Source organism: Dermochelys coriacea, chromosome 4 (genome assembly GCF_009764565.3).
Source record: "Dermochelys coriacea isolate rDerCor1 chromosome 4, rDerCor1.pri.v4, whole genome shotgun sequence".
In the NCBI taxonomy this organism is placed as follows: Eukaryota; Metazoa; Chordata; order Testudines; family Dermochelyidae; genus Dermochelys; species Dermochelys coriacea.
This window is the reverse complement of record NC_050071.1, coordinates 86,603,371-86,622,016: the sequence shown is the minus strand read 5'-3', so window position 1 is coordinate 86,622,016 and position 18,646 is coordinate 86,603,371. Positions and strand designations below refer to the sequence as shown.

Genomic DNA, 18,646 nt, shown 5'->3' with positions numbered 1-18,646 from the left:
GAAAAATGGGGAGAGAAAAATTAGACTAATCTCTGGGTGTTATTAACAAATATGGGTATTAAGTAGGAAATATACACATTCCATTCACTGTTATTTAATATAAACTCAGAAATGGTATGTCATTTAGCTCTTGCCATTTAAACACAGTGTAAAAGGCAACTGGGATGATGCTCAGTAAGACAAAAGAATTTTCAAGAACTTTAAATACCTGTTTAAAAGCAGGCTTTTAGGATTCAATTCTGCAAGGTGCTGAAGGGCTACTATTAGCTGTTGAATGCTTTTAACTCCTACTGCCTCCAAAACAATTGGATTTTACATTAGTGGTTGTTTAGGGTACTCAGCACCTACCAGACACATTCAGCATAATTGGGCCATTTGGCCCCAATTCAGCAAAGTACTTAAGTATTGCTTAAATTTAACCATGTATGGTCCTAGTGAATTGACTTCAACAGGACTACTCATATGCTTAAAATTAGCCACATATTTAAGTACCTTGCTGAATCAAGGCCTTTGTTAACAAAGAGTATTCTCTGTGATTTACCCTTTAACAGAGCTAATTTTGCTTAATAAAAACTTCATCTTATGTTGAACATTTTCATATAAAAAAATCTTTGTAACCAACATCATCGATAACATTAGCAAAGTTCTATGAAAACTGCCTATTATTAAAAGGTTGCTGAAGAACCAGAAAACTAATTTTAAATCTTTAAAGACAGGCACAAAGTATGATTGTGTGAAACCAATTTATGAACTTAAACCAATGTATTATTACATAATCAAAAATTCTAAGGTCTTGGTGAGAAAGAAAATGTGTTAATAAGAGATATTAGAAAACCATATATGTATCTGAAAGTTGTGGAATCTATAATTATATGGCCTTCCATAATATTTTTTCTGTTGCCTACAGAATCCAAGCTTTCATTTAAAAAATGAATTTACTGATTAACTAAGTTATTCAGTATTTTATTACCTCTTCATCAGTAACTCTGAAGCGTTTATATTGTGCAAAGCGCCGTTCTCCTTCAAAATCAGAGAGATCGATTCTTAGGGTATAGTTTCCTTAACAAAACAATAACAAATATTTATTCATGTTAAATCAACCTCTCTCAGCATTCCTCAGAATAAAGCCATTGTGCTATACAAAAAGACTAAAATTCTATTTAGGTTTCTTCTTTTGCTCCCACAAGCCTTTTTATTTTCACATTTGCATTTACATATTTAAAAAGTTATGGGACAACAATTCATATGAATAAAAATCACAGCAATTTCTATAAAACTAATATTGTTCTGGCAACATCTTCTTTAAATTATGCTCCTAAAATTGTAAAACAAGGAATGGCAAGAAATGCTTAAGTGGTGAGGAAGAAAGAAGATAAAGAGGTGTGGGATATACTTCAAGAATACAAATTATAACAGTCACTAGCGTCTAGAGAAGATCTGTGCCTGCCAGTAGTGTGGGGGAGGGGAACAGAGTGAGGGCAGCCGGCTTCAGCAGTGTTACTGAGCATGCTCAGTACAAGCCAAGCAGCAAATCTGATGGGGCACATCACCCCGCATGCCCCCCATGCGTCGCCTCTGCTAAAGCCACATTTTCTCATTAAGGTCTTTAAAAGTGAGTATATAACAGACTACAATGCTTGGAATCAAATTTTAGACATTTAAAATTAATTTTTATTAGTATTTCTCCCTCCACAAAACATATGGGGCTGATCTGTATCAGAAATTGATGGCGTTACACTGGTACAAGTTTTCCAATGTAAGCCACCCAGCCCTCACATTGGTAGGATTTGTGAGTTGCTGATGAAGGTAGGAAAGAGGATCCAGCCATAATCCTGGATTTGCTCTTCCTCAAAATTTGGGGGAATTACCATCCAAATCCAAAATTTGAGGCTTTGGGTCCTCTGTAGATTGGTAAATTAAACAATCAGAGCCAAATCCTCAGAGGGTGTAAACTGACATCGTTCCAATGACTTCAATGGTGCTGTGCCAAATTTACGACAATTGAAGATCTGGCCCTGAATGCATAGCATAAATTCTTCTTTCACTTACACCCATTCAACCCCATTGACCTCGATTTCTTATCTGAGGACAGATTATGTTCAGAGGCTGATTGAGCAATGAGGAGCATGATGCCATTGTGAACTGTCAGCAGAGTAATTTAGGAAGTCTGCCTTTTGAAGGTTTTGGGAGGAGGAATGAGTACACTAAATTGAAGCATAAGATCTAACAAGCAATAATTTAGGCCTGGTCTACACTAGGAAATTAGGTCAGTATAATTCACACCCCTGAGTGATGCAGTTAAATCAACCTAACCCTCCTTGTAGCTACCATCTCCCAGGAAGGTGGATTACCTTTGCTGATCGGAGAACTCCTCCTGTTGGTATAGGTGGCATCTTCACTGAAGTGTTACAGTGGTGCAGATGCACCAGTGCAATATTTTAAGTGTAGACAAGCCCTTAGAGGAGGGTATGTTAGGACAATAGGAGATTAACTACCTTTAATTATTAGAAATATGGAGACACTGCTAGCATTCTCAGGAGTAGGAGAAATAAGAAAACACCCAGACCTGCATTGTCAGTCAGATTGTGTCACGTATGTGGCCGCTACAAGTCCTGACTAAATGGAACGGATGCAGTTCACTGACTGGGTCAGGACTGTCAGTTAAATTGATGCAGGTCTGCTATGGGGAGGAAGGATCTGAGGGTGTGGAGGATGGTGGCCTTATGTACTGCAGAGCATTGCTCTGTAGAGGATCCCTGCACACCATTGACACATTGGCCCAATGAGGCTTTGAATCCTTTATTAGGAACTGAGATCCAGATTCTGATCTAATTTACACTGTTGTAAATTCTAAACAACTCCATTCAAACAAGTGGTGTGACTCAGGATTTACATGAATACAAATTGCATCAGAACCTGGTCCTGAAACAAAGTAACAAGCAGAAACAGATGGTGGATTTGCCTGTATTGCAAAGGCTGCTAAGGAAGAAAAATATTTCTGCACAAATCTTACCTTGATTGGTGAGATAGTGAAGATTTTTATTTCCAAGCCAGTATTCACCTTTTGTTGAAACAAAATTTCCAAAACCTTGTTCATAGTCATCCCAGACTCTGAAAATAAAATTGAAACTAATGATTTGGGATAATCAAAGAGGATAATAAGTTTGCTAGGAACTATACCATTTTTTTAACCTCACAGTCTTATATGATATCAAGTCACTAATAAATGACTTTTTGGGGCATGATTCTGACCTCACTTACCTTGGTTTTAAACTAGTGTAAGTCTATTAACTTAACTGGAGTTACTTCTGATTTACACACATGGAAGTGGGAAGTCCTTAGTTTTTTATGCTAGAAGCTGAAACCCAAACTAAAGCTTGGCTTCCAGAAACACAGCCACAATAGCTTTTAAGGTCAGACGGTTTCATTATAACCATTTTGTCTGACTTCCTGCATAACATACTTGCCTAAATTCCAGTAATCATCCCCCAAATATGTATAATGAAGAGACACTTTCCGGGTGACCACAGCATGAAAGTCTATGTGTAGGAGTGTCACACACAGCATTTCATCAGAAATAATATACCTTCTGTGATTTGATTGAGTAGCTTATGAAACTTCCACAGATCTAGCTGCTACTGTTTTGTAAGCTATACCATCACCTTGCTTTTCCCACCCTTGAGCTAGGGGCACATCTTTTGATAGGCCCTGCCATTTTTGTGTCTCTCTCTGGTGCCTAGATACTATAGTGAAGGGAGTACTAGAAATGTCAGACAGATCAGATAAAATAGTTGTTTCCTTTGCCTTGCAATGGAACGCAAATCCAATGAGCCCTGACTAAAGTGTCAGGTTCAGGATGGATCGGGTGGAGAACAACCTGACACTCAGGCTCAAGTTGAGTCAGGCAGGCTCTGAGCACAAGCTGCACTGGGGGTTGGTACAGCAGTGGCTGCCTGCCCTGCTCCTGCTGGCCACTGCCACCTCACTGTACTGTGCTGACAAGTTGCCGTGCCTTTTTTCCACAGCACGCACAGCTCAGGGAGGCAGCTGTGGCCAGCAGGCAGGGCATGCAGCCAGACCCTACAGGAAGGAGCTGCCGGAAATAGATCTGGGGTATGGAGAACGGGGAGCAGGAAGGCCCACCAGCCTGACCTCCAAGGTTGAAGCAGTGGCACTAACACAGGTCTGGAAGGAGTGGCCAGGGAGAGGGGAAAACTGGCCACCCTTTGGGTGTGCAGTGATTGGCTGGGGCTGGGATCAGCTGATGGGCTGTGGTGGGAGAGCAGGGCTAGGGGGTAATGAGCCCCAATGGCTCCATGGAGAAACAAAGTAAAGAAAATGCATTCTGGGCCAGAGGTTAGACCCCTGCAATCTGACTTGAATCTGACAGGACCAAAATACTAGTGTCAGGTTTGGGTCGGGTATGAAACAACCCAACATGCTTGGGCTGGGTTCAGATTGGCTGTGGTCAAGTCAGGGTTGGGTTGGGCTTTAAAGTTAGGCTCGAGCAGATCTTTACTTTTCCATCTCTAGAGTGGCTCTGACAGACTCTCTGTGATACTAAGAGCCCCCTTTATGCCAACAGGCAAAGGCCGCACCCAACACGCTGTTGTCAGAATATTTAGCCAAAGAGTGTCTTGTGAAGTATCATGTAAGAACTGGTGATACAGCGGTCTCTAATATTACTGTGTGATATATGTGCAGTCAGTGTGTAAAGAATTGTGTATATGTGCTAGAAATATATTCCTGAAATATGTTCAGATCAAGCAACCTGAGTAGAGCAGATAAACAGGTTTGCCATAGACAAGGAACATTGTTTCACCCCTTTACCTTTGTCTCCAATGTAAATTGAGCAAGGAGAGGCCAGAGACAATGGAAGTACATTTACAGGTAAGGGAAATGAAGTGATTAAGCCAATCGAAAAAGAAAATTGACCAAGGGATGAGGAAGACAGCATGGTGTCCACACATCAGGAGAGGAGAGGAACTTTGTCTGGGTTTGCTTTTCAAAGGTTTCCTGTACTATAAAAAGAAGGAGAGAGAACCCCTTAGTTATCCATCACTTAGGGAAGAAAAGGGACACTATCCTCTGATTCTGTGCAAGTTTTATCCCCTGGCCTGAAGGGCTAAATATGTTGGTAACCTGATGTAAGTGAGAACTGCTTAGGTAAAGATTGTAACTTGCTAAAATGAAAAGTTTTAGTGACTAGAATGTGTGTTTTGTTTGTAACCATACCTGTCTTTTTCTCTTGCTTAGTATCACTTAAATCTCTGTACTTTATTAATAAAAACTTATTAATAGTTTTACTATAACCCATCTCATTGATATTATATTTAAGTGAAGAATGAGTCCTCAGGTAATCTAACAGGCTGGTGTGCACGCTGTCTCTGTGAAAGGGACTGGACACTGCAAAAAGACATCTCTGGGGAACTCAGGAGTTAGGTTTTACTGATTGTTACCTGCAAGAAAAGTTTAGAATGGAAGAGTCTCAAGGAGTTTGCTGGCAAGGCAGACAGACTGGTATGTCAGAGAACTGACATACAGTTTAACAGTAGCAAAGCTCTCACTTGTGAGGCGAGGAGTAACACAGTGGCTTATGGTTCTGAGTGTCCTGAAGGGAGAATCACAGTCCCTCTGCGGTCTTGTATAAATCACTTACTGTAAGCTCTTTGGGGTTAATACTGATCTCAGTTACTTCATTGTAAAGGCACAGTAATTCAGTTTCAGTCAATCAATGAACTAAAACCTTATTTCCCCCCATCTGAAAAATAGAAATAGTATTGTTCACTTTTCGCCTACTTGCAGATGCTCAGCCTCTCAGGATCAACCCCCACCACCAGCAAGGGTATTGTGAGGACTAGTTATGTTAGTCGATAAAATGTGCTGAGTAGTTTTTAGATTAAAAATACAATTCCAGAAGAACACTTTTTCTATTGGTATTTAGTGCATTTTAAAAGGGAAAAAAAGTTAGTGAAATAGAGCAAAGACACAAAATTACTGTAGATATCAACTGACAATAAAACCAAATACATTGCTAGCTTATGTCACATGAAATGGCAACATATGACTGTGAAAATGTGCTAATAATGAACTTGCCTCAAGATTCACTTGTGTTTCTGTATGTTAAGGTATTTTTTACTGGTGACTGTAGAGATATCTAGCAGTGAGGTTTAAGAGTTTGTAAAAGAGGCTAGCCAAGCATGCACTATAAAATACACAATGGATAATACAGGGTGTACTCACTACAATTAAAAGAAGTAAGCAACGTGTCAGACATTTAAAGATCTTCATTTACTACAGTGTGTTATTACAAACTAGGTCAGGAGACTGCAGAGATTATCAGGAACATATGGTAACAGGGTAGTGCATTTAACATCATTAATGTTAACTGAGTATGAGTTATGTAACAATATTAAAACCATATTGGACTCAGTATTGTCTGGCAGACTGAACACAGGGCTGGGAATCAGGACTTTGAGCTACTGAATTCTAATCTTCCCTTTCCCAGATTGACTTGTGTCTCTAACCTCTTTTTTCCCATTTATAAAATGAGGATAGTAATACTTACTAAAACTAGTTAATATTTTTGTCATAAAAAAGACAGAAAATGGGGTTTTCAACAAAATAATTTCCCCCCAAGTAGTACCTGCTTTACATAGAAAATTTAAATTTTTTATAGAACCCTCATGCCTGAAAACCAATTTATAAAATAAAACAAACCACAACAAACCCCAACCCATGCACACAAAATCCACACAAAAAAGTGCCTGAAAACCAAAGAGATTTTGGTTTTCAGCCAAAAATTGAAATATTTCAGCCAAGTACATAAATATTTTGTTTCAGATATGCCACCATGGTGACTCATGAGAGTTGTAGTTCAGTTGCCTCATGTTCCCATTCTCCTCTATATGTTGGGCTCACAAGCCAGACTCCACCTCCCATGATGCACCAAAGCCAGGGATTTCCTAATTCACATGGTACATCATGGGAGATGTAGTCCAACCCAGGAGCTTGGCCTATAGAGGAGAACAGAAGCATGAGGTGTCTGAACTACCACTCCCATGGGACACTGAAATGTCATTTCTGAATCAAACTATTTTGGTTTTCAATTTTTTGCTGAAAAGACCAGGTTTTCCACAGAACACTCTCTCCTCCCCAGTTTTCCAACTATTTTTAATATATACTTACCTGCCTCACAGGTGTTTTTGTAAAGGATTCCGTAGTTTAGTATTTGCACAGAATTCTAAACATGTCAAATACTATTTCAGTGCTTATTAATGACATGAAAATGAACTTAGTTACACACAGTGGGACAGTGGTGCTATGAACATCTGATTTACCACAAATACTGCTGTCAAAGAAAATACCCCAGTGCAGCAAATGACCATTTTTGCTGTGGCCTACTATGGTTAGAATTTAATGTGTCTGTAGTGTTAACTACAAATAATTAGGCCAATGTTACTGATAGTCAGTGGGTGTTCTAATTAGAGAGGATATAGCCAGAATTCATTTGGACACGATAAGTGGGAAAAGGAGCAGCAGCTCATAAATCCAATTTACCTATATTGTCCCCTTTCCTAGGTACAGCACCTAGGTACTTACATGCCCCCACATCATCACAGTATCAGAGCACCTCAAACATTATTGATTTTATCCTTGCAACACTGTGAGGTAGGTAGTTGCTATTATCCCCATTTTACAAATGAGGAACAAAATAATTAAGACCCTGATTCAGCAAGGTACTTAAATATGTGCCTCACTTAAAACACAGGAGTAATCCCAAGGGCTTTAGTGGATTGTTTTTAAAAGATGCTGAAAGTTGGGTTCATTCTTAACTACTTTAAATTGGGCCTAAGTAACTTACCCAAGGCCACACATAGGGTCTGAGGCAAAGTCAGGAATTGAACCAAGAACTTTGGCTTTCCATTCTTGTGGCTTACATACAAAATCATCATTCCTCTCTTTTCATCACTGGTAGTCCCTTACGAGGATAGCTTTAGAGTTAAAGTTTAACTTGGTCCCACCTGGTCTCAGATGCCTGTGGTTTGTTTGTAATTATAACTGCTGGCTCCAACACCTACCTATCAAATTTCTGGCTGCCATCAGAACGTCTCTGAAAAACAGTCCAGCCTCCCCCTTCTGACATGTCACAGTAGGCAAGGAATTCATTAGGGCTCTGAAGAGGTTTCATCTTGTAAAATCCACTGTGTTTATGTCCATCGTTGTAGATCTCTGCACAATCTGCTTTCAAAATATCAGTTGAAAACAGATTTTTTTAGGTCCTGTACTTATTACTGAAAACAAGCTTCACAAAGAGGGACCTTCCTCAACATAATCAATGTATGGTAAAAAATATAAAACTTGCATATTATCTTTGTGTTTTATCATTTTCATTGATTACCATAATTACATATTTGTACAGCCTCCTCAAATATAAAAACACCCACTAACTTCAGTGGGATTTCCACGTACTTCAGAACAGGAGAATAGGGCCCAACGAATGCACAATAATTCTATAATTCTATAATCTTTTTTTTCTTTCTAGGAGTTAATTTTTATATGAAAGGAGTTCTTTGTTTATATCTAATCTACTCTCAAACTGCCAGTCACACAGGAAAGACGTATCATTTTCAATTCTTTCTGTTTTTCCTGGCAAAGGTAGAGGTGATTAACTGTAAGATTTACCTCTGAAAACTTGCTGAACATGTTGGCTGGGATTCTGCCAACATTTTGTTTTTTTAATTGCATTTGTGGGCCAGTTTGGAACGTTCTGAACTATTTTCTTTCTCCCTTGTGAAAGCCCCAGTGCATTTTAGACCAGAAAATAAACAGTTTATACTGAAAACAAATGACTGTGCCAGGGTTTGAACAGACTATAATAGAGAAAAGTAATGTAAATAAGATCTAAGCCAATCGATGGGAGGAATGTAAAGAATGTTTCACTAGTTTAGAGTATAGCCTCAAATTTTCAAACACTCATGATTTTCTCAGCAGAGTCCCAAGTTTGCACAGTACTTAATGTGCTTAATCCACTGTGCATGATGGTGCTCAGCTCCGTGAAGATGCTTGTGCATGACTATAGAAATAGGTAAGGGTTCAGGCCCTGTGGGGCAAGGACTTTACTGCCTCATTTTTCTGTGAAGTGCCCTGTGAACTGTGGATGCTATACAAATATATAACCACCCCCACCAACAATGATATTACTGTTAATAAATACAGCAATCCAGTGGCCTTTTCTCCTGTATAAGGGGCCATTAGTATTGCAGGAAGGGAGATTCTCCCCCAAAGATTGTGGGGTGAAATCTGGGTTTTAGGGGTTGGCAGAGGGAGGAGGACATGCCTTTATTATAAGAAGGCATGTCATGCTGTAGAATGGAATATATATAATATACACTGGAAACTCAGCTATCCAAGCATCCATACCTTCCTGTCTAAGAAACTGCTTTTGTCTGTATTGACTCTTGATTATCTGCACACACCTGACATGGGAAAACTGTAGCTGAACAGTGGAGAGAGCAGCATGCAGAGAGGAGAGCATATTAGGCCCACTGGACTAAATTCTCTTGGTATGAGTCCATTGACTTCAATGAATTTATATTTTGGATAGATTTGGCCCTTTAGGACTCGGGTAGTGACTGAATAAGATGACCCAGAAGGAAGAGAAGATTTTATTTAGAACTGCAACAAACCTGCTGTACTCTTACAACACAAATGTCCTGAAAACTATCAAAGTAGCTTCATCTTTTATAGAAACAGAAGATATTCAATATGAATCTGTGATTAAGCTTTTCTCTTTTTGAACCCTTGACTGCCAGTATGGTGCCTTGGACTAGAACAAGTGGCTGACAATTTTTGAAATTTTAAGATGTTTTCTCACCTTAAAATGCCCTCCAGCTGTAACAATATTTTTCAGTCTCTAAAAGAGTCTCACTGTCCTGTAAGCATTATAGATGTTAGATCAAAACCAGAGCTTCACACCCAGCATGGAAGCTGATTGCTTGCTTCCATTGGCAGAATGGTTTTAATAATGAATGTGATGCATTGTTGACAGAACAAATGGGGAAAAGGAGGGATATGTTTGGGGATTTTTCTTTATAGTACCAGAGACAACAAAAACCCAACAATAATTAAGTTCTCCATATCTTGCTAGTTAATGTGGAAATAATGTGTGAAATATGGCGCCCTGAATATTAGAAAAGATAATGAAATGGGGCCCAATCCTACAATTGTGCTGAGAGACCCTGCTGATTTACTTCAGTGGGAGTTCAGGGTACTCAGCACTGCCTTCCTTTCATCCATTGTTTGTCTTGTCCATTTAAGTGCAAACTCTGCATAGCAGGGACTGGGTCTTATGAGGTTTATGTACAGTGCCTAACACAATGAAGTCCTGCTCCCAGTTAGGGCCTCTAGATGCTACTTTAAGACAAAAAATAATAACAGTTACAGGATGCACTTAGATCAGGCTCTTAATCTGAAAAAAAAATCTCATCTATATGGACATTTGGGCATTCATATTCACATTCAGCTAGGTTTACAAAAGCATTTAAGTGCCTAAAGATGCAGATTAGTGCCTTGTGGGATTTTCACAAGCCTTAAACAGGTTAGGTGTCTAACGCTGACTTTCAATAGGAATTAGGCATCTAACCTGGCTAGGCACCTTTGGAAATACTATTAGCATTTTTAGGCACCTACATACTTTTGGAAATCTGGTCTCTAACTACATTTTTTAAAATATTTTCAGTGGTTTAGTCATTGGTTTAGTCATTGGGTGGTCTATGTCCACTGTCCTTCCTAATCTTTCACTCCTCCTTCAGGGGACTGGAGATGGCAATTGGCTGACGTGTTAGTGTTTGTCTAGACTTGGCTAGTATTAGACACAGATTTAGCAGGCTATGAAGGGTGAAAGACAGAAACCTGAAATTTCTGTTAGCTGACTATAAGATTGCCATCCATCTTGTTTTTACCCAGACAGTCTGGGTTTCAGCTTGTGTGTCCAAGTACCATTTCACAAGCCCTGATGTCCGATTTTTTGGATCTGTGGAAACTTGCTCACTTCTGATTTGAGAGATGCTTACCCAGAGAATGCACACCACCCTCATGAGGAGAGGAACAGAGCCCAGCCAATCATAGCTGAGCGCCCTGCCACCCAGCAAATAACAGCCCACAGTCCTCCCTGCCCCACCCACTCCCAACAGCCCAACTGGGGAAAGTTCACTAAGTTTCTCAGCTTGGAATTTGGCAGGACACAGGAACTGGGTGGGTGTGCTGCAAATGGGGGAGCATCTGTTTCTCTTTCTTTTACCCTTCCACTGTGTGTGCAAGTGGGTGGGACCTTCTTCTCTCTTAGGTACTGGTGCAAATAAGTGGAGTCTCTCCCCCTATCTAGGCATCCATGTAAATGTAGGGGGAGTCCTCCCTTTCACCTCAGCTGTATGTGCAAAAGGGGGAGCTCCCTTCCCCTGATCCCCAGAACCAGTGTGCTAATGAAGCAAACTTCCCACTGTATGCATGTGTGTGGAAATGAAGAAATTCAAATGAGTGTAAATGAAAATCCCCCTATGTGTGTGCAGATTGTCCTTATTACCCCTAGGATGTGTGAGCAGATGTACCTCAGAAACAGCAATCCTATGGGAGGACGGGGGGAGATGGGCGAGTGATGGGGCAGGGCCTTGGGGGGAAGAGGCGGAGATGGGTGCAGGGCCTTGAGGGTCCGGTTACCAGCCATTAGAAAGGTGGCAGTCCTAGTTGAAAGAAAAGGAGTACTTGTGGCATCTTAGAGACTAACAAATTTATTTGAGCATAAGCTTTTGTGAGCTACAGCTCACTTCATCGGATGCATTTGGTGGAAAATAGAGTGGGGAGATATATACACACACAGAGAACATGAAACAATGGGTTTTATCATACACACTGTAAGGAGAGTGATCACTTAAGATGAGCCATCACCAGCAGCGGGAGGGGAAGGAGGAAAACCTTTCATGGTGACAAGCAAGGTAGGCTATTTCCAGCAGTTAACAAGAACATCTGAGGAACAGTGGGGGGTGGGGTGGGGGGAGAGTGCCGCTGATTTGAAGGTATACATTGTCCCCAAATGTGAAATAGTTATGGGTGAGGACAAAGTCACAAAGTTCAGCCACCAGGTTAGCCGTGACATTATCGGGGATGCTGTTCCTGATGGCTTGTAATCCATCTTTGTGTGGAATGTTTTTAGGAAGATCACCAATGGATTGTAGTCCTATCTCGGGGCCTCTCCTTTTGCCCTTCCACCACCACGAACATGATACAGTTCTGTGGTGACCTAGAATCCTATTTTCAACGTCTCCGACTCAAGGAATATTTCCAACACACCTCTGACCAACATATTAACCCACAGAGACCTTCCTACCAATGCTACAAAAAGAAGGATTCTGGGTGGACTCCTCCTGAAGGTCGAAACAGCAGACTGGACTTCTACATAGAGTGCTTCCGCCGACATGCACGGGCTGAAATTGTGGAGAAGCAGCAACACTTGCCCCATAACCTCAGCCATGCAGAACACAATGCCATCCACAGCCTCAGAAACAACTCTGACATCATAATCTAAAAGGCCGATATAGGCTGGTGTTTATGTGACCATCGCGTATTAGCACCATAGTGTCCAGGAAGGGGATCTCTTGTGTGGACTGGTAGCGCAAGTAGAGTAGGGGCATTAGGGGACAAGAGCTGAAGAAGCGTTGTTCTAAGTCAGCCATAAAAATGTTGGCATACTGTGGGGCCATGCGGGTACCCATCGCAGTGCCGCTGATTTGAAGGTATACATTGTCACCAAATGTGAAATAGTTATGGGTCAGGACAAAGTCACAAAGTTCAGCCACCAGGTTAGCTGTGACATTATCGGGGATATTGTTCCTGATGGCTTGTAGTCCATCTTTGTGTAATGTCGGTGTAGAGGGCTTCTACATTCATAGTGGCTAGGATGGTGTTTTTAGGAAGATCACCAATGGATTGTAGTTTCCTCAGGAAGTCAGTGGTATCTCGAAGATAGCTGGGAGTGCTGGTAACATAGGGCCTGAGGAGGGAGTCTACATAGCCAGACAATCCTGCTGTCAGGGTGCCAATGCCTGAGATGATGGGGCGTCCAGGATTTCCAGGTTTATGGATCTTGGGTAGCAGATAGAATACCCCAGGTTGGGGTTCTAGGGGTGTGTCGTGCGGATTTGTTCTTGTGCTTTTTCAGGGAGTTTCTTGAGCAAATGCTGTAGTTTCTTTTGGTAAGTCTCAGTGGGATCAGAGGGTAATGGCTTGTAGAAAGTGGTGTTGGAGAGCTGCCTAGTAGCCTCTTGTTCATACTATGATCTATTCATGATGACGACAGCACCTCCTTTGTCAGCCTTTTAGATTATGATGTCAGAGTTGTTTCTGAGGCTGTGGATGGCATTGTGTTCTGCATGGCTGAGGTTATGGGGCAAGTGTTGCTGCTTCTCCACAATTTCAGCCCGTGCATGTCGGCGGAAGCACTCTATGTAGAAGTCCAGTCTGCTGTTTCGACCTTCAGGAGGAGTCCACCCAGAATCCTTCTTTTTGTAGCATTGGTAGGAAGGTCTCTGTGGGTTAATATGTTGGTCAGAGGTGTGTTGGAAATATTCCTTGAGTCGGAGACATTGAAAATAGGATTCTAGGTCACCACAGAACTGTATCATGTTCGTGGGGGTGGAAGGGCAAAAGGAGAGGCCCCAAGATAGGACTACAATCCATTGGTGATCTTCCTAAAAACATTCCACACAAAGATGGATTACAAGCCATCAGGAACAGCATCCCCGATAATGTCACGGCTAACCTGGTGGCTGAACTTTGTGACTTTGTCCTCACCCACAACTATTTCACATTTGGGGACAATGTATACCTTCAAATCAGCGGCACTGCGATGGGTACCCACATGGCCCCACAGTATGCCAACATTTTTATGGCTGACTTAGAACAACGCTTCCTCAGCTCTTGTCCCCTAATGCCCCTACTCTACTTGCACTACATTGATGACATCTTCATCATCTGGACCCATGGAAAAGAAGCCCTTGAGGAATTCCACCATGTTTTCAACAATTTCCATCCCACCATCAACCTCAGCCTGGACCAGTCCACACAAGAGATCCACTTCCTGGACACTATGGTGCTAATACGCGATGGTCACATAAACACCAGCCTATATCGGAAACCTACTGACCGCTATTCCTACCTACATGCCTCTAGCTTTCATCCAGATCATACCACATGATCCATTGTCTATAGCCAAGCTCTACGATACAACTGCATTTGCTCCAACCCCTCAGACAGAGACAAACACCTACAAGATCTCTATCATGCATTCTTACAACTACAATACTCACCTGCTGAAGTGAAGAAACAGATTGACAGAGCCAGAAGAGTACCCAGAAGTCACCTACTACAGTACAGGCCCAACAAAGAATATAACAGAATGCTACTAGCCATCACCTTCAGCCCCCAACTAAAACCTCTCCAACGCATCATCAAGGATCTACAACCTATCCTGAAGGACGACCCATCACTCTCACAGATCTTGGGAGACAGGCCAGTCCTGGCTTACAGACAGCCCCCCAATCTGAAGCAAATACTCACCAGCAACCACACACCACACAACAGAACCACTAACCCAGGAACCTATCCTTGCAACAAAGCCCGTTGCCAACTCTGTCCACATATCTATTCAGGGGACACCATCATAGGGCCTAATCACATCAGCCACACTATCAGAGGCTTGTTCACCTGTGCATCTACCAATGTGATATATGCCATCATGTGCCAGCAATGCTCTTCTGCCATGTACCTTGGTCAAACTGGATAGTCTCTACGTAAAAGAATAAATGGACACAAATCAGACGTCAAGAATTATAACATTCAAAAACCAGTCGGAGAGCACTTCAATCTCTCCGGTCATTCGATTACAGACCTGAGGGTGGCTATCCTTCAACAAAAAACCTTCAAAAACAGACTCCAACTGCTGAATTGGAATTAATTTGCAAACTGGATACAATTAACTTAGGCTTGAATAGAGACTGGGAATGGATGAGTCATTACACAAAGTAAAACTATTTCCCCATGTTATTTCCCCCCCCACCCCACCCCCCACTGTTCCTCAGATGTTCTTGTTAACTGCTGGAAATAGCCTACCTTGCTTGTCACCATGAAAGGTTTTCCTCCTTCCCCCCGCTGCTGCTGGTAATGGCTCATCTTAAGTGATCACTCTCCTTACAGTGTGTATGATAAAACCCATTGTTTCATGTTCTCTGTGTGTGTATATAAATCTCCCCACTGTATTTTCCACCAAATGCATCCGATGAAGTGAGCTGTAGCTCACAAAAGCTTATGCTCAAATAAATTTGTTAGTCTCTAAGGTGCCACAAGTCCTCCTTTTCTTTTTGCGAATACAGACTAACACGGCTGTTACTCTGAAACCTGTCATTATGCAAGTCCTAGTTGACTATCAGTTATTTATGTCTCATTTTAATAATACCCTTAAGGTAGAAAAAATCAAAGGATCAAATCCTCCATTCCAGCTGAGCTGAGTTCAGCACAGAGCAGGAGGATTTATGAAATGGTGGCTTTAAGTCACCTTTGCATTCGTCAGTACTAGAGGTAGTCCTGTTTCTACCATTGTAGTTCTACAGCACCTGTGGGGAGGATCCTGAAGACGGTAAATCTGCTGGCACAAAGCAGCTGGAGTGGAGCCCAGAATCTAGTTGAATAATGAAATCATCAGCCAAACTAAAGCTAAGGTCACAAATACAAATACAAATTATATGAAGTCTTTACTGGTTTATGGTCACCCAGCAATAGGATTCTAAAGTTTTATTAACTTTTATTGTTCTGTATAGTCTTGCTTCAAGTATCCTGGTTGAGCTGGTAATGTCTATGCTTCTGGAAGAAGTCAAGACATATAGTATTGCATTGCTGGGTGTTCCTAAAATTAAATTGAAAACTGTTGGGATTTAGACTCATTTTTCAGCTGAAAAAATATGATTAAAAACATGTTTGAAAGGGCTTTGCCCTTTTTCTTCAGTCTCTTAGCTCAGGCTCTGTTTATATACCTAAAGAATGTGGCTCTAAACAACAGACCATAGTTGTGTGGTTTTTTTAAAATTCCTTTATTTGTATCATGTTCTTTAAAGCATGAAAAATTCTTTCCCTGCTCTTATTACACTTTTTTTATTATTAGAGTTTCACCTGTTTTAGAATTTAATTCATCAGAGCAGCTGTTTTGGACTGAGATGGTGGGAAATGAGGTCCAAAGTTGTGGGGCCCTCATGGAAAACACCCTATCAAACAGCCCCTTTTATTTTATATTGAGGGAAGCTCCATCTTGAATGCCATCATTCACTGCAGCTGTAGCAGTAACACAATGGGGGAGAAGTGGATTCTTGGATAGGTAGCTATCCGGCTTCTTAGGTTTTTATAGATCACCTTAAAGTCTAAGGTTATCACCTTAAAATCTACTCAGAAGCCAACAGGCACCTAGTACAGATCTAGAGCAGGTATAATTTGACAAGATATCATTTAAAAAAGCATGCTGGAATGTTCTGCAGCAACTTCAGTTTCTGGACAGTTTTAAGGTGTAGCTCCATGTAGAAAGCTTTGCACAATCTGATCTCAAGACAACAAAGGCCTGGATAATAGCTGAATGCTATGTCTTGGTGGGACAGTTTCCTGGGGGAATTGTAAAGCATCACCGTAACGCTGAAGTCTCAGTTGTACTGGCCAGGGAAACATATACACTAGTTCAAATAGACACAACGTGAAAAGAAGAAATAAATTCTAACCTGCGTATTGTCTTTTTTCTCCCAGGTCAATAACACTGTTTTCATCTCCGGTGTCACTGTATTGAATCTCCTTCTCCTGTAAGAGCTGCACTATTTTTACCTGCTGCTGTTTCACACGATACTCCAGAAGTCTCACCTGGGCCTTGAGCCTCAGCTGCTCTTGAAAACAACTCTGTAGAGTCTAGAGGGGAAAATGCACTTTTGCTTGTAGAGTTAACATTTGTCACAGTGTGTTTAACATTAATAAACCACTTGATTCAAGAAGGCTGTTCTCACCAGTCACTGTAGAAATTGATTATGATTAGCATTCCCCCCCCTTTATTTAAAGTTATTGAGTATATTACAGGGTGGCCAAACATCCACCATCACTTTCTCAGACTTCTCCTTAAAACACACTTCTTCCATGGAGTCTTTAAATAATAATCCATTTATATATTTTATAAATAAGGAATTTACACCGCTTAGAGACCAGCTCTTATATCATGGGGATGGATTATCCACTCCCACAGTAAAATCTGCAGGAGTGGACTCTGGTGGAGAATGTTACTGTAAGGATCCCTTCATAGAGATTGTCTCCCCCCATCTTCCGGTCAGGGACAGGGTTTAGTCCCCAGAGAACAGGTAATGGGATCTTCCCCAAACCTTGTAGATCCCCAAGGGTTTCAGGAAATATAATCTGGATACTGGTACTTTTTCAGCTTTGCTCTCTAAACACCATTATGTCTGTCTTTCATTTCATTTTAGAGTACAAGGTTCTTAGGGTAGGGACTCAGACTTCCTTTATGCATGGATTGTACAGCTCCATACCCACTGCCAGTGCTCACAAAAAAAAATTATGATCATTCACAAGTTGCTGATGAACATGAAGAATAAATGCTAAGTACAAAGAATGTGATTCACTATTATCCTACTAATCATTTAATCAGTTACACTAGGGCAAGGCTGGTGTGAAATGCTAACATTCTGGCAGTGGTGTGGTGGTACAGAAAGAAATGGGTAAACTCACCAACACTCCATATTCCCCAATGAGAAGTGGGTAAACTTTGTTTACTCTTGATTATACTACTGCATTCTGATTTGGTAGTTTTGGTATATTGAAGACCGTGTTGGAATCACAGGCTATCAGTCTGAGTGGTGGTGGTGGAGGGGGGATCCTAGTCCTGCCTGTTGGCTAGGGGGGTCTAGAGCTAAGGAATGAAGTGTGATGCTGCAACCTTCCTGCAAGAGAATCTGTGTTTTTATTTAATTTCTCTTTGTGTGTGCTGTGAACATAATAGTAGTGTTTTGCACTCACTTCACACTGTTGCAAAAAAACCAAATGTCTTTCCATACTAATTTTGTCCTATTCAATTTGACAGACATAGGTTCCCTCCAGTACATCCAAATGCAGCACAAACCAGCATGTTTCTCTATAGATTTGCTTCTTTGTTGGTGAATCAGCACCATCATTAATGTCTGTACAGCTCTGAGAATAGGATTCTTAATTAAGACACACAGCACTCATAGGATTCCACAAACTGAGAAGCTAACACATGATTATACTGTAGCGTTAGTTAAAAAGAAGAGTGGCTTTTACTACAACCAATAAACACTCATGATCCATTTTACATAGACATGGCCCATTGTTCCTGGTAAGACTCAAGATTATTACAGGAGGCCAGACCTCATTGCTTTTTCACTCTAGAGGATGCAATTCACTTTGTTGACCAACTTAGAGTAGGAGATTGAAAAGAGAGAAGAGTTGATCTTTTTAGGCAAGAGATAAAGAATCACTTCAAATGAGTTTGTTATAATGATTTTTTTATATAAAATGTTATTTTCTTTTAATATTCAAG

General features: G+C 41.0%; 1 protein-coding gene across 6 annotated transcripts in view; it reads right to left on the bottom strand.

Annotated features, from left to right (window-relative positions):
• FGL1 (fibrinogen like 1) overlaps nt 1-18,646 on the bottom strand; it is a 60,336-nt gene that overhangs the window by 21,399 nt on the left and 20,291 nt on the right. For 4 of the 6 annotated variants that reach the window (XM_043513701.1, XM_038398537.2, XM_038398535.2 and 1 more), the window contains exons 3-6: nt 16,812-16,992; nt 8,082-8,244; nt 3,014-3,111; nt 971-1,059 (exon numbers count right to left, since the gene is read on the bottom strand). In XM_043513701.1, the coding sequence (XP_043369636.1) occupies nt 971-1,059; nt 3,014-3,111; nt 8,082-8,244; nt 16,812-16,992 (531 nt within the window). The remainder of the gene's footprint in view (nt 1-970; nt 1,060-3,013; nt 3,112-8,081; nt 8,245-16,811; nt 16,993-18,646) is intronic. The other 2 variants (XM_038398536.2, XM_038398538.2) reach the window with 1 other exon arrangement.